Raw genomic sequence first — 13067 nt, 5'->3', positions numbered from 1 at the left:
CACTACCAAGTCCACCACCAAGCCAATTAAGGGTAGAGTAGCAATTTCATGTTTCCTGGCTTGGTGGCTGGATTAGTTTTTAATGAAAGTAAAAACTAGGAATCATTAAGACTGGAAAGGACCTCTAAGATCATCAGTCCAACCATCAACCCAACACCCCCATGCCCACTAAACCATTACCCTTTCCGTGAAGAAATTTTTCCTCCCCTGGCGCAGCTTGAGGCCATTTCCTCTCATCCTATCACTTGTTACTTGGAAGAAGAGACCAACACCCACCTCGCTACAACCTCCTTTCAGGTAGTTGTAGAGAGCGATATCAGTTCCTCAGTGTTTTGGGTTGTTCTGAATTGTTTTTCAGAACCACTTAAAAATAAACTCCTGTGGCATGTGGTTCCAAAGCCACCAGCAGTAGCCTGCTCTGGGGGCTAACTCACAGCAACAGAAGCTAACCTGGACAGGTGGTTATGTTACCTGAGGCTCTTACGTTACCAAATTTCACCTCCTCCCCAACATTCTGTTGACAAACATGTTTAGATTTTTTAAATCAAGACAATAGATTCTCCATGCACATGTGCCATCATAACTAAGTCTTTGCCAAAATTCTTCGCTTCTAAAATGGAAATGTAATTCAGGTTTTTGTTAAACTGCAATGCCTACAAAAATGCCTAAACAGCAGAAGTCATCTAAAAATCCGTGTGGTCTTAAGTTCCCAAAGAATTAAACAGGCTTTTAGTGTGACAGCTTTCCCCTCTGAGTATGTCTTCAGTCTTTCTGCCATCTTTAGCAATATGCAAATGTTAAACCAGCCGGCATTCTGCTATTGGGAACAGTGGCAGGCAGGGCAGAGAAGAAAAAGTGCTATCATCTATGTAGGGTTTTAAGGACGCTCAAGTCCATGTATTTCTCTACTGTCACCTTGCCCATTCTGTTCCTGGGATTTGTTAATGTAACTTCCAAATGTGGTCTATCAACTTGTTATTTTTTAGCAAGCTTGAGTGAGTGAAACTGCTGTTTTAACTACCTCTGTGAATAAAGTCATACAGAGCAGAATTTCTTCTGTTGGCTTGTTTCCTTAACTGTATTATACATGTAAGTCCAGGGCTGCATTTACAGGAACCCAGTCTGCTTTAGAGAAGTTGACAGTGTAAATTTATACCAGTTCTTATCAGCCATAAACTGAGTAGGAAACACATGACTTCCTCATGATCACTCTAGTTACAGTCCTTACAGCGCTAGAAAAGTTGGGTACAGGACAGAAATTAAGAGGTCACAGCCTTTGAGCAAATTCTACTGGCAGACCTACAGCTGATTATGACAGGCTAAGGGTTGGGGTTTTTTTGGTTAAGAATGACAACAACAAGAGAAAAACTAAATTTAATTTATTTTATCAAAAACTATAGGAAGATAGCAATACTAGAGATCACACATTATGAAAAGAAAATGTTCCTGAGCTTACAAACTGCATATTCTAATGTACACAGTCCTAAAATATACATTAGAAATAACCAAAAGATGGACTTAACTTTGAGATTAAATAACTAGACAATAGCTTTTCTTACAGGTGACCCTGCAGCTTTAGTTTTGCTACCAAAAGAAACAGACAAAAGAACCCAACAGAAAATGAACTGCTAGAGGATGGATCACAGGCTACCAGTCTCTAAGAAGTGCATACACACAACTGAACTGGTGGCCATGATGATGCTAACAGGCCACAAAGCAAAACAAAGGCAGAAGCTAGGCTGGTTTAGGCTCCTTAAGAAACTGAAAATTTTTCTCCTTTTCCAACTTGGCAATTTTCCCCCACACTCATACAAACAGCAAAAGGAGTTTTAAAAGTGACACAGTGTCCCATTAAACTAATTCACTGACTGCAATCCAAATGCATTGTGAATACGTAAAATATAAAATACTGTTCAAGGCTCTAAATTGGAAACCGGGTACATGGGTTTAGTTCAAATAAATACAAAATACTGTTACCTCCCAGAACATAAATTAACGGTCCTTTATTTATCACACAAGAGGTAACACACATATCCTTAAAGAACAGCAGTGTTATTCCAATGCTGGTGGTAACATATACTGCCCTGGGAAAACGGCAGACACTGAACTCAAGTACAACTTTTAAGACTTTTATCTTTTAAAATGCATTTACTTGCCATTTTTAAATGAAACTGGGCATGGACATAGATAGACAAAACGAGTGTCAAACCAGCCCTGTGTCATCTTGTACAGAAGAGGCCAGAGAAACCGATTTGGTAAGGAATCCGTTTCTTGCCGCAGCCACTCTCGCCATCCTGTACCCACAGGCAAGGCTGCAGACTGCAGTGGATTAAGGAGCTGGAGACTGCAGATTCCATCCACGTGGAATGCATCGCTGAATCGGGCTACATGCAAGAGAAAGCACTAATGACTCCAAATGATGCAAGATCATCTGGAGTTTGCTAGCATTAACGCTCCACATTCCACTTCTACTTTATATTAAAAAAACCCAAAACAATCATCAGAGATGTGGCATGATAGAAGTTGACTAGATTCAGCATTTATCCAAGTGTGTGGATACAGGTGAGCCTGGTAATATCAAATAGTTTTAAATCGAAGCAAACTTCCTCCTATTCATTAAACAATATAAAGTATCTATTTCAACGTGTATCTCTTTGTATTGCAGATTACAAAACTCACACAGCACTTTCAATGGCCCACACTCGTCGCCCCAACCGTGAAACTGATTTTGACCAGTAGCATATAAAATTTCACTTTCTGCCAAAGAGCCGGATCTTCAGTGCAAATGCAACTGGGCTTCTTAATGAACAACCAACCTGTATTATCCTTTGAAACACTCTTTTTGGAGTGCTAGTAATTAACATGAAATTTAAGGCATTTTCTAACAAATTAAGTAAACAGTTATATGCTGGGTACTCAACTTCATTCACCTGAGCCAACAGCTGTGCACCTTATAAAGGTAACCAGCTGACCTATGATACATAGCTAGCATACATTTATGAAGCATCCATTTATGGAGCAACATTATTCTGCCTGACCCTATCAACATTTACATGATTTATAAGCAATATGCAAGTTTTACAAGCTTTTAATCCATGAGAATAAAGCACTTAAATCATCCCTGGAGCATGGACCGTGGCTGTAACTCTACTCGTAACCTACATCAACGGCTCTTCAGTGTTTCTGAAGCCAAGCAAAACTTAGCATACATTATGAATAGATCGAGACAACTTTAAGATGATCAGGAAAAAAAAAAAGACTCAAGCAGCTGAAGAACAGTACATTTCTCAGCCTTTACATTCGAGAACACCTCACAAATGTCTACAGCAAATGGGTAAACTCACCCCTAGTCTAACTTCACTGAAGTTAACATTTTTGCAACAAGAAAAAACAGGCCTAGTATCTTAAAAGTCTGTCACTAGATAAAAAAAGTCACAGTATGTAAAAACTTAATCAAAACCAGTTGTGAATACAAATCAATTCCCAGGGTATTTTTCACCTAAAAGATAACTGAGCATATCTCCGTAATGCGTCAGCTTTGTTAGACAACGGGCTGCTCTCCCTATTCTTTTATCTACTTCCAAACTGTAGCCAGTAATTTGTTTCAGCAATGACTGCCAAATTTCTGCAGTGAAAACAAACAGCGTATGTTACTACCAATAATCCAGTATTTACAAATTCTCTGTAGAACTGCAGACCTCCTATAGCATCCTAACTAAAAATCGTAACAACTGGAAAAAAAAAAAAATCTATTTGTAAAACTTCTAAATAACATCAGCTAAAAATGTTCGAGACCTTGATCTTACATCTGGAACCTGCTAAAGCCAATTGCTTTACTTGTGTGGAGTTCAATGGACATTCTACAATTTGCATTCCTGTGAACCTTCATTTAGACACAGTCTGATGGCTGTCCTTAATCCTTCACCCTGGTGCCATAAATGTTATTGCTAATCTCCTGAAGTTTTTCTTTATACAACAAAAAAGCAAAAGAACTGTCAGCTATGATTTAGCATTCAAATCAAATGCCTCCAGACTTTTCAAGGTACAGAACGTACATAACATCACTCTGTCCCACTGACATCAGCTCCTAAAAAGCCTACCGCTGTAAGCTCTCACTCAAATATTCAAATCAAGGTACATTTCAGAGAGTTTTCTTAGCATACATTTTACTGCTTCCTAAATAACAGTCCTAGAAAAATCAATTTTTAATCCCCATTATCAGTTCTGTATTTGCCCAAAACACTACATCTCTTTCTTTGGCCAATGCCATTTCAATTACAAACGTAATGCCTTGTTTTCACTGTACTTATTTACATTAGCTGTAAGAATACTTGAATGCATGTGTGAAAGAAGAGTCTTCTTAAAACACATTTCAAAGAGAACAAAGTAATTGTGACTTTGGATACCCAAACTCAGTTGAGATAGCCTCTGCAACACACAGCTCCGCATTTACAGACAGTTCTGATCCTCTTTCTGGATGGGCTAAGACCATCAGCAGAGTCTGTCGTCAGATCTATTGAACCTGTAACACAGATAAACACAAATAAAGAAGTTTTAAAAGACAGACTGAAACTGTGCTAAGTATTCAAATGGCTTCAAAAAGCCTTCTACCACCCCAGTTCTTAAAAGAATTGTGTGTGAAGCTATACTCCAGTTCTACCGACACACACATTACGACTACTTACAGCAGACCTAGCGCACGTGTCAGAATCCAAAGCCTGACAAACTCGAGCCTTGTACCCTCAGGTCTGCATCCACACTGGCTGGCTGAGACTGCAGCCTGCCTTGAACGTTAGTGTTGCAGACACCACAAGAAAGAGGAGTTTTAAGGATTTAAGTAGGATCAATTTGTCAGCACTTAAAGAGAGCTTCTACAAGGAAGTACAGCTCTGGAGTACAGATGCGCTCCTCTGAAAACTGAGTAGTGGGGCCAACAATACATCGCTGTTGTGGATAAATGGTTTGCACGCAAAGTTGGACACGCACCACACCCCTGCCACCAAACCTCAAGAATTTTTTATTATACTGAAAAAAAAAAAAAAAAAAAATTAAGTCACAGAATGGTTTGGGTTGGAAGGGACCTTTGAAGACGACCTCGTCCAACCCCCTGCTGTAGACAGGGACACCTTGCACTAGATCACGTTGCTCAAAGCCCCATCCAACCTGACCTTGAACACTGAATGAAAGATCAGTGATCGAAGAATCACCGAACAGCCCAAGTTGGAAGGGACCTCAAAGGATCAACTGGTGCAACCTTTCGTGGGCAACTGGACCCTGTCCAATCCCATCTTAAAAACCTCCGGTGGTGGGGACTCCACCACCTCCCTGGAGAGGTTGTTCCAGTGAATGATGGTTCCCACTCTAAAAAATTACTTTCTTAATTATCAAAGAGCTGATCGTATTTCATCAAGAACTTTGTTTCCTGAAGTCTCCACATAATGATCAAAGCATCCAGCCTAGCAAAACGGCAGTAAACTTCAGACTGTTCTTCTTCTGTCCTAAACATCTGTACATCCTGTGGACCTACATCCACAACTGAGGCCTACAGACACCAGAATCCGGAGTCAAATGTATGGTGCCTTAGACCGCTCAGCTGTTACAACTGTCTTTGTAACTATCACTAGCAGATTACTTTGAAAATAGTTTACGTGAAATGCCATGTAAATACCTTTGAATAAAGGAAAGCTTTGTTTAATGGTAGCCTGACCATTCCTTTGGGCATTCCTGTGACAAATCTTCAAAATAATTTGCCTCGTCAGACATTCCAACCGCAACCCCTTGGTGTGAGCCAGGAACACTGAAGGAGGTAATGTACCAGAGGTGCCCACAAAAGCTTCTGGGTGCACCCTGTCGGTGCTACACCTCAGTGAGCGCCGTCTGTTCTAGAATCCACAGAGCTGTGTTAGGGAGATGCAGTGCCTGACCTGAAATGCTAACATCAGTCAGGCTGCAACAGAACTCGCCAGTGCCCCAAACCTCCTGCAAGAACAGTGTTAAAATCTGCAGACCTTTCATCTGATAGTCAAAAGTTAGCTCTTCTCCAGCCTTGATGGTTCGTGTAGAAAACAGCGCTATTCGAGGAAGACGCAAGTCGAGGTTATCGATAAATACATTGAAGACTTGAAGATTTGGATCACACTGTAAGGCAAAAATTTACATAGTCTCTGTTAAGAAAACTGCACAATAAATTTCACTGAAGTGTTTAAGTGAACCAAGGTCACAGGAAAGCAAGAACTGGTTCTTCTCTCAGTGACAGAAGTCTGAAATGGATTTCAGAAGAGAACAACAAATTACATTCTTGAAATAGCGTTAAATGTTAAAGGAGAACATTCATAGCTTAGGGCTGAGTCCTTTCAAGAAGGCAACCTTTACAGAGTACATAGACTACACTAATATGCAACAGCCGATTAAAAAAACAATATGGTACCTTCAAAAGATGACAAACAAAGGTTTGTAGGTAAATACTAAGGTTAGTATTTACCTACAAAACCCACAAAAATAATTAAAGTTCAAAGAAAAAAAACCAACTTAGCATTCCAAGCCACACTCACTCAGCATTCTGTGTTTAGGTTTAAGCATTGCTTCCAGGCCAGAAACAATACCTTCACACTGTGAACAAATTTCTATTTTCAACTGCTAACCTGCTTGGCTTCTGAATTATCCACTATGGGCTAGGTGGCAGGGGGAGGATCAAGGACACTAAGCAGGAACTAGAAACCACTTTATCGGTTTTTCTGGATTAAGTGTCAGAAGTCAGTAGTGACTGGGATGGTTTGTAAAACTCTGTGCACTTTTTTGCTCTTTAAGAGTGAAATATATCCCATGTTAAAGAACCAGGAATGAAGTCAGATGTTTAACTTCACACTGAAGTGTGAGAATACTTCACTCTGATTTCCAAAAGTGAAGAGCAACTGGCTGTATCCAAAACTCTTCTTCATCCTTCTCCCTGTCAAGCCCACATGAAATACCAACGCCATCAGCTCACAAAGCTGAAGACATGAATTTACTGTATTTGTAAACACTGACTGCATACCTCACAAATATTACATCAGAAAGAAACAGTAATTTTTAGCTCGGGAATGATACACAATTCCTTTCCAGATGCAGTTCAGCCTGCTTGCTTTAGGTACTTCAGTTGAACAGGAAATAAAACACTACAAAAATTTCCCATTTAAAATTTACTTTTGAGTGCTTTTACAAGTTTAGATTTGATATGAGGGGGGAAAAAGGTATCTACAAGGGAAAAACACCAAAGAAAGCATAGGAATTTTCAATTTTTTCCTCTACCAGTGTTTGAAGGACAACATTCGGCATAACCCCCCATCCTGCCCTGCTACAAAATAATGCATCAATTCCTATCATTCACTAATTCACTAATTTTATTAAGTACTTCTCGAGCATCGCGTCTTTCAGTTACTTGGAAAAAACCCACACCCAAACCAACCCTATTTTGGTTGTCTAGAATGAGCAGAGTCAGTGACAACCCCAGTGCTACCAGCTGCCCACTGCAGGCAGCATCTCACTCCCAGATTTTTGTAGGTAGTCCTACTCCGAGTAAGGCTAAGTATTCCGTTCTATGTATTATGTCATCTAACTGACTGGACCGTGCTGGCATGAAACAAACCACTCAAGAAAAACTGTGAATATGGTAAGAAAATATTTACAATAGAAGATATTTCTGGCACAATTAGGATAATTCTCCAAATTCTTAGTATACAAAACAAGGTCTTACGCTGTGATTCACAAAGTGGGACACATTTCCATATCGAGCTGCATCTACTGTAAATTCATCTGAGTCATAGTCCAAATCAAACAAGTATGTATTTCCCTGGTTGTCATAGAGCTGGCCTCGTCTCTCTGCTTCCTCACTTGTAATCACCTAAAAAGAGAGAAAAAAGAAACCTGCATCATATTATTAACTATTACTAAATTAAAACAAAAATCACAACCAAGTTAGGAAAAAAACCCACTTTACTTAGTAAATATCACATTTGCTTTTTGTTGTTGAAATAGCATTCCATCTCTAATGAATAAAGAATACATACATACATACAGCTAAACTAATAAGCGACTGAGGCTTCTCTGGATGTAATTTGTCTACAGCTGATACACAGCGCTACCTCATCTCAGGAAAATAAATATCAGCACCTTCTATTACAAGTTTTGATGATGACAGATACAATCAACTGTTTCTACTTGAAGTTTCTATACACACAATTTTTTCATTAGACCCAGAAAGCCTTGTTTACTTCACATAAAATAAAATTTCAACTTTCTCCCTTTGCACAGGCAAAGATCAACAGGTATCAGTCTTTACAACCCAGTCATATTTACAGTCCAGTATTCATCTCCTCCCTCCCTAGAAGCACCTCTTCCTGCTATTTTTGACAGCAATGAAAGATCCTATTCATGACAACTTAAGACAGATACATCCCTTCAGCTGAATCTACGGAATTAGGCTAGCATGTTTCAGCACAAGGTAGAAATCCATAAACTCCCCAAAGGAAGAGAAGAACTACAGTCACTTTTGACAGAAGCAACAGCTTAAACAACTTCATCTACACCCCTTTGCGTTGAACGTATTCTGTTGTGCTGACTCAGCAATCACAGTTTGTCAGCATGACAGATATGAAATGTGGAACTGGACAAAAAATCCCTCTAAAATCTTTCCCAATTTGAGAACTTATTCAGCAGCAGGGAATAAGCAGATCCAGGTGAAAGGGTAAATACACACTCTTTCCTTTAGGCAACAAATTACATAATCGCCTTTCTGCATTAACCCCTCAACAGAGCTATTTTGCATGACTGATCTCTTGTACTTTTACAAGAAAGGTACAACCGTGAGACGTTAGATGATTTGGGGCAGGAAGGATGGAGGAAATACAATAAAGACCATAAACATTTGTACGAAGGGCCGGCAGGAATTATTCTGAGTCAACTTAGTAGCAAGGCAGACTTGTGGCAGAAATACAACAGACGGGATCAGAGAGGCTGCCAGGAGCTACCGACGTGAAGAGCCCTGAAGCAGAGCAGAGGCCGAACCAGATAAACACAGGGCAATACAAAATCTCGAGACTAACTCAAGGTCTGTGTTTTATAACATGAAACGTCTGTCTGAAATAGTAAGAGATCAAGTAAACAGGTAACATCCATACTACAAGTCTTATTCTTGATGTTAATCAAAAGTAATAAATATGTTTGGAAATACTAGCTTAGAAGTTCAGACAAAACAGGAAAGGGACTGACAGACTGGGTGTGTGGAGTCTGGTAACGTCTGTGCCTGGGAAACAGCAAAAACTACAATAATAAAGATGATCAGGGAACAATATGACTGCCATGAAAGAAAAGAAGGACTTGCCTTTAGAAATACTACTAGGGCACATATCTAAAATAATCATTTAGCAACACACAGGATTATTCTCTTTACACTCAACCTTTTACAATTGCCCTGGAATAGAGGGCATTCTGGACAATACATTTTTTCTGTATTCCTCTACTCAAAAGTAGACTAATCTATTGTATAGTAGAAGTCAAGAAGTGTTAAGACTGAGAGTAAGCTCATCAAGATTTTTCTCCAACATTTCCTATACTGTAAATAATTCATCTACATGAGATAAATACATACCTCTCCAACATACTCCATCACAAAACTGTTGGTTTTAATTTTCTGGAGGGTCTTTACTCCCCAACCACGGCCATTGTTAGTTCTGAAGATGCAAAGAGAATACGGTGTACCTTTCTGTACTATCCTATTAGGGCAGTCAGGCCCACACCTACAAAATGAATTGCATTCATAGATGGGCAAGCCGGGCTGGATTTTCAACTTCTTTTGTTTATTGTAAGCCAAAATAAAACCAGCCTCCTTTGGACAGCACTTCTCAGCGGGGCAGTCAGCGCACTCACAGCCAGTCGTTATTCCATTTATTACATTTATTCCCGGAGCAGGTTTATACTCATTAATGTAGTAGAAGTCTAAAGGAGGGCCTTCAAGATCCACAGTGTTTTCTACCAGAATCATTGCTTTATGATTCTTTTTCCTGTTGAGTTCTTCTTTCCATCTCTGCAGAGCTATTCTTTGCTTAGCCTTCTTTACAATGTAATCTGCAACCGCAGGTTTCAAAGCTTTAACATGGTTTCTCACTTTCAGTGCTTTGCCTTCTCTCACCCGAGACAAGTATTCATTCTTGTCACTAAGAAAGTTTTGAAGAAGCAATGGGCATTTCAGATTTTTCTGAGGCTCCCAAGTATTTGAAGATTCTGGCCATCCTTTCCATTTCACAAGATAGTATTCTGTGCCCTTGAAATACAGAAACAGATATAGATTCAGCCACATTTCTTTTTGCCGAAATCCAGCATCACAGAGTACACAGACAAACACAAAAGAGCTCTGGAGTTAAGAAACAGCATACAGTGCTGAAGGTCTTGATGTCCCCATAACAATTAGAATTGGGGAAAAAGAGAAAAATCAAGTTTTCTGTTTGCAAATTAACATAGAGTACAACTTTGGATACTTCACATATCATCTCTAGGGGCAAAGAAATAAACAGCCGGGACGAACCTTGATCACTAACATTATACCTGGAGGAGGCTAGTTTCTTAAGGGCTGTTAGGTAAGTTATACTAACTAGTTGCATGACTCATACGTACAGGCAGAATGTAGCTGTATCACGTACAGAACAAAAAAAAAAAGTTCTAAGCTTACTGAAAAAATCTCTAAAAAACACTATTTGTCGTATCAACCATCCTCCCAAAGTAATCCATTCAACACACGTAATATTTTATTTATAATCAAGGAGCATACATTTTGTACTTATTTTAAAAAGGCCAAATAACTCTAAGAAGGCCAAATCCTGAGACTGAATTTCACTGGCACGATCAAGCCGTAGGAATCCAGTTGCAGCACATGGCCCTAACTCTTCATCAAACAGACTACAACAGTCAAGAGAGAAATATAGACTGTTACCTGCAAATAAAGGAGAAGCACCATAATACATACCAAGCTACAACCTAAAAGCATCAGCATTTTGCTTAACTTCTAGATACGCAAAGGTGAAACATTTCATAATCTGACATCTCTGTAATTTCAGAAAAAGACCTTCCTTTGACATACTGAAAGCAGTACTTATACCGCTTTCTGTTTACAGGTCAAAGTTTAAAAGATGTTTCGTTCAACATCAGCAAGAGCTTTGTCCTCACAGCCTGCTACTTTATATTATGAGCAAAACTTCCTTCGGCTCACTTCCAAATTTCAGCTGAAAGAGTGATCAAATTGGTCTGTGTTTCTCTTACCTCTTCTACCTTGTAGTCACACAAATATTCCACCTCATAACTCTTTAGATTCCTGTTGAAGATTCCAATGGATTTACATCTGAGATTTTCCTTCCTACATAATTCTTGGAGAGTCTCAAGTGAAGCTAGACATGGCACATACCAAGCTACAATAAGAAAATTGGTAAAGAATCCTATTTAATGTCTCGGCTAGATTGAAATCATTACGCCTTATCCCAGAGTCCCCACACGATCATTTGTGACAGCATTCCGTGAGTCTCTTGTACAACTACAGCGTCTCAAACTCAACCCTCTCCAAGGGGTAAAGCGAAGCACGTCAACGACTCCCTCCCTGCACCTTTGTTCTGCACAGCACGTACATTTATAAACAGCAACAAATATTTTGGGGGGCGGAGACTTCCACAGGTGAAAGCTGCACTAAGAACCGAGTAGTTTTCCTACAAGTCCAGCATCCCGTCACTGCACTACGGCCACAAGGACACCTCCATTCTTTCGCAAGACCGCCAAGTATCTGTAGGTAGCCAAGGGGAATCGAGCACTTGCGATGCAACCATGGTGACCGGACGAGGACAGAGAGATCCGCCGCGCTCTTCCAGAAGGATCGCGGTGCCGGGCCAGCTCGGCAGCGCTCAGGGGCCGCGAGGGCCGGCGAGCGGCAGGCGAGGGCCGGCGAGCGGCCGGCGAGGGCCCGCTCCCCGCCGCAGCCCGGCAACGCCGCGGGGGCCGCGCTGGGCGCCGGCCGGGGCTCGGCGGGGCTCCCCGGCCTCAGCAGCCGTCGGCAGCGCCCCGGGCCCCCCCGCCCCGGCCGGGAAGGGGCCGCCCCGCAGGAGTTCGCCTCCGCGGCGCAGCGCCACAAGTTTGGGAAAGGCGGGGAGGGGGCGGCGGACTCGCTTCCCGCGGCCGCCCCGGGCCCCCCGGCGCCTCTCCCCACCCCGCTCCGTGTTCACCTCAGGCGCCTCCCCGCCCTCCCCCCAGCCCCTCCCGGGCAGCGGGCAGGCTCCCCGGCCCGCCCCGCCCCGCCGGCGGGCCCCGCCGCGGCCGGGCGGCTGCGAGCGGCGGCAGCGGTGCGAGCGGAGCCGGGCGAGGGGGGCTGGCAGCGGCTGCCCCGCCGCGGGGCGCCGACGGGAGCCCCCCCTCACCCCCCGCGCCCCTCCCTCTCGGCCCACCCGGCGCAAGGAGAAGGGAGGGGAAGCCCGAGCCGGGCGCCCCGGGCGGCCCCGTCCCCCGCCACCGCCCGAGCGGCCGCCGCCGCCGCCGCCGCCGCCTCACCTCCTCGCCAGCCCTCCATCTTGGAGCGGGCCGCGCTCGGGGCCGCAGGCGCCAGCCCCGCTCCAGGCCCACGCGGCTGCGCCCCGCCCCCGGAAGTGGGCGGCGGGGGGCGCGCGGCGCCGGCGCGGTGGGGGCCGGGGCGGCTGCGGGGCGGCTGCGGGGCGGCCGGCGTCGGGCGGGCTGCGGAGAGCGAGGCAAGATTTGAAGCGGTTTCTCCTTGTTCTTTCATGGCACCGGCTGAGACCAATGGGGCTCCGTGGTCCAAGACCCCTTGTAGAAGTTTCACGCAGGAACTGGGCAACAGCTCAGTTATTCTGCAGAGGTGCGAAGCGCCGGGGTGAGGGAGGCAGAGCTTTCCCCGCCCTTCCTCCACTCACAGCCCGCGCCTAGGCTGGTAACCCCACCGTACCGACAGTGCCTTGGAACGCAGTAAGATTTCTACCTATGCTAAGCAGTATCTGTTGCTTTTGTGAGGTATGAATAATACCGAAATACACATTCTGCAAACG

The 13067-nt window shown here is 43.1% G+C and overlaps 1 protein-coding gene across 2 annotated transcripts; it reads right to left on the bottom strand.

Annotated features, from left to right (window-relative positions):
- Positions 1–1415: 1415 nt before the first annotated feature.
- SUV39H2 (SUV39H2 histone lysine methyltransferase) lies at positions 1416–12577 on the bottom strand. 2 transcript variants are annotated; one of them, XM_075710537.1, is made up of 7 exons: positions 12559–12577; positions 11290–11435; positions 9626–10297; positions 7733–7879; positions 6009–6138; positions 4407–4522; positions 1416–2384 (listed from the first exon to the last, which is right to left on the bottom strand). In XM_075710537.1, exons 1-6 carry the CDS (start codon positions 12575–12577, stop codon positions 4413–4415), a joined length of 1224 nt encoding a protein of 407 aa, XP_075566652.1. In that variant the 3' UTR covers positions 1416–2384; positions 4407–4412. The 2 variants fall into 2 exon arrangements, with proteins under 2 accessions (XP_075566652.1, XP_075566644.1); XM_075710529.1 differs by lacking the exon at positions 1416–2384 and having other exon boundaries at positions 3262–4522.
- Between the last annotated feature and the right edge of the window lie 490 nt (positions 12578–13067).

Source organism: Pelecanus crispus, chromosome 1 (assembly GCF_030463565.1).
Source record: "Pelecanus crispus isolate bPelCri1 chromosome 1, bPelCri1.pri, whole genome shotgun sequence".
NCBI classification, from domain to species: Eukaryota; Metazoa; Chordata; class Aves; order Pelecaniformes; family Pelecanidae; genus Pelecanus; species Pelecanus crispus.
This window is presented reverse-complemented; position numbering and strand designations above follow the sequence as displayed.